We start from the raw sequence: 2,032 nt of genomic DNA, 5'->3' as shown, positions 1-2,032 counted from the left end.
CCGGGCTAATTTTTGTATTTTTTAGTAGAGATGGGGTTTCACCATGTTGGCCAGGCTGGTCTCGAACTCCTGACCTCGTGATCCGCCCACCTCGGCTGCCCAAAGTGCTGGGATTACAGGCGCGAGCCACTGCGCCTGGCCTAATATATTCTTTTATTAAAGAAAATTACTTCTGATGTTGGCAAAACAAACACCATTTACTATACTGGAAATAGTTTAAAAGACTGCATAATGTCAACAGAAAGCATTCTTAGTTCCCAATTAGATTTAGGTAGATTATATTATTATTGTAAATATGAATCCCCATCTCCTAATCAACATACCTTAGACAGTTACAAAAACTTACCTGTGCAAACTGCATAGCGACATAACCCCATCTTACAGTGGGATTCCTGAAAAAGAAAGAAACAAAAATAAGGTTTTTAAATAAAGTAACTGAACTTGAATAAAGACCCTCACAATTAATGTTTCTTGGTCAGGCGCGGTGGCTCACACCTGTAATCCAAGCACTTTGGAAGGCAGTGACCAGGAGCTCAAGACCAGCCTGGCCAATATGGTGAAACCCCGTCTCTACTAAAAATACAACAAAACTAACTGGGCGTAGCGGCGCACATGTGTAATGCCAGCTACTTGGGACACTGAGGCAGGAGAATCACTTGAACCCAGGGGGCAGAGGTTGCAGGGAGCCAACGTAGCACCACTGTGCTACGTTGCAGCCTGGGTGACAGAGCAAGACTCTCATCTCAGAAATAAAATAAAATAAAATAAATAAATTAATGGTTTTACACATAGAACATCATTTATGACCATATGAAATACTTTATTATTCTGTCAAGAATTACTATAACCAAATTAAACTTCTCACCATGTGAGGCTTCCCAGGTCAGACAGAAAATGAAAACTCATTCTATATTTTCTATGTCCCTACATTAACTGGCCCCTGTTTATCTATCCTACCTCACTCATGCCACACTTTTGGTGCTTACCACATTTCTGCTTCATAGTACCATTACCTGGGATAGCTGTCACGGTAGATAAGGGTAGGAGCAAATAAGAAGTACAAATATTGGTTGACTGTAGGTATTGGAACAGTGCCTAGAAAAGGCAAACTATAGTTAGATCAGAGGCTCTTTGATTTTTCGCAGCAAAAATAAAGGGGGGGGATACAAGGAAGCACATAACAGGGAAGAATAAAATGACTTATCAGCTCATGTTCTTTTTTCCTGACCTCTGGAATGACTTCTTATTCTTGCACAAATTGAATATTACCAATCTCTTTAAACCAAGTTATTCCTGTGACTGAGATAACTTCTAGAGTGTGAAGCAACAATGTGCAAAGAATGGGCAGACACAGGTGTAATGAGGCTATTAACATTCCATAAAAATAATGCAAAGTTACAAAAGATAATCAATTTTTTAAAAATTGTAGGTCCAAGGGCAAAGCAGGAATAGTCAGGAAACAATGAAGTCGTCCTCAAAATCAATATAGATTATATATATTTGAAATAAAACACAATCTCTGCAGTATATAATGTGACACCCCAGTAAACAACAAAGGGTGAAATATCCAGTCAATAATCCTTTAAACTAATGAAATTACACAAAGAAAAGGAAAGAGAGAGAGGAAGGAAGGAAGGAAGGAAGGAAGCAAGGAAGGGAGGGAGGGAAGGAGGGAGGGAGGGAGGAAAGTCGGGAGTATATAATGTGACACCCCAGTAAACAACAAAGGGTGAAATATCCAGTCAATAATCCTTTAAACTAGCTGGATTACACAAAGAAAAGGAAAGGAAATGCTTGCTTTTGCTTCCTTATTGGGCGAATTTCAGCAACACTGACTCTCAAATTATTAGGACCAGAGTAGCTTAGGTTTGGCATTTCCATAATGCTTACTTCCCAAACTCAGCATACTTTAATTCTAACAGAAATTTAGATACCCCCCAAAATTAAAAAGTAGATGCAAATATTAGAAAAAAAGGTATAGTAGGAACTAAAATATAAAATAAAAACTTTTACATAACAGATTTTATCCTTT

At 38.3% G+C, this 2,032-nt stretch overlaps 1 protein-coding gene across 1 annotated transcript in view; it reads right to left on the bottom strand.

The window, feature by feature from the left end:
• SOAT1 (sterol O-acyltransferase 1) overlaps positions 1–2,032 on the bottom strand; it is a 63,430-nt gene that overhangs the window by 12,811 nt on the left and 48,587 nt on the right. The window contains exons 8-10 of the mRNA XM_011951159.1: positions 1,229–1,275; positions 1,014–1,109; positions 347–392 (exon numbers count right to left, since the gene is read on the bottom strand). Of these exons, the coding sequence (XP_011806549.1) occupies positions 347–392; positions 1,014–1,109; positions 1,229–1,275 (189 nt within the window). The remainder of the gene's footprint in view (positions 1–346; positions 393–1,013; positions 1,110–1,228; positions 1,276–2,032) is intronic.

The sequence above is a fragment of the Colobus angolensis genome, unplaced genomic scaffold (genome assembly GCF_000951035.1).
Source record: "Colobus angolensis palliatus isolate OR3802 unplaced genomic scaffold, Cang.pa_1.0 Scaffold315, whole genome shotgun sequence".
NCBI classification, from domain to species: Eukaryota; Metazoa; Chordata; class Mammalia; order Primates; family Cercopithecidae; genus Colobus; species Colobus angolensis.
Note: the sequence above shows the minus strand (reverse complement) of the source record. Positions and strands in the feature narration are given on the sequence as shown.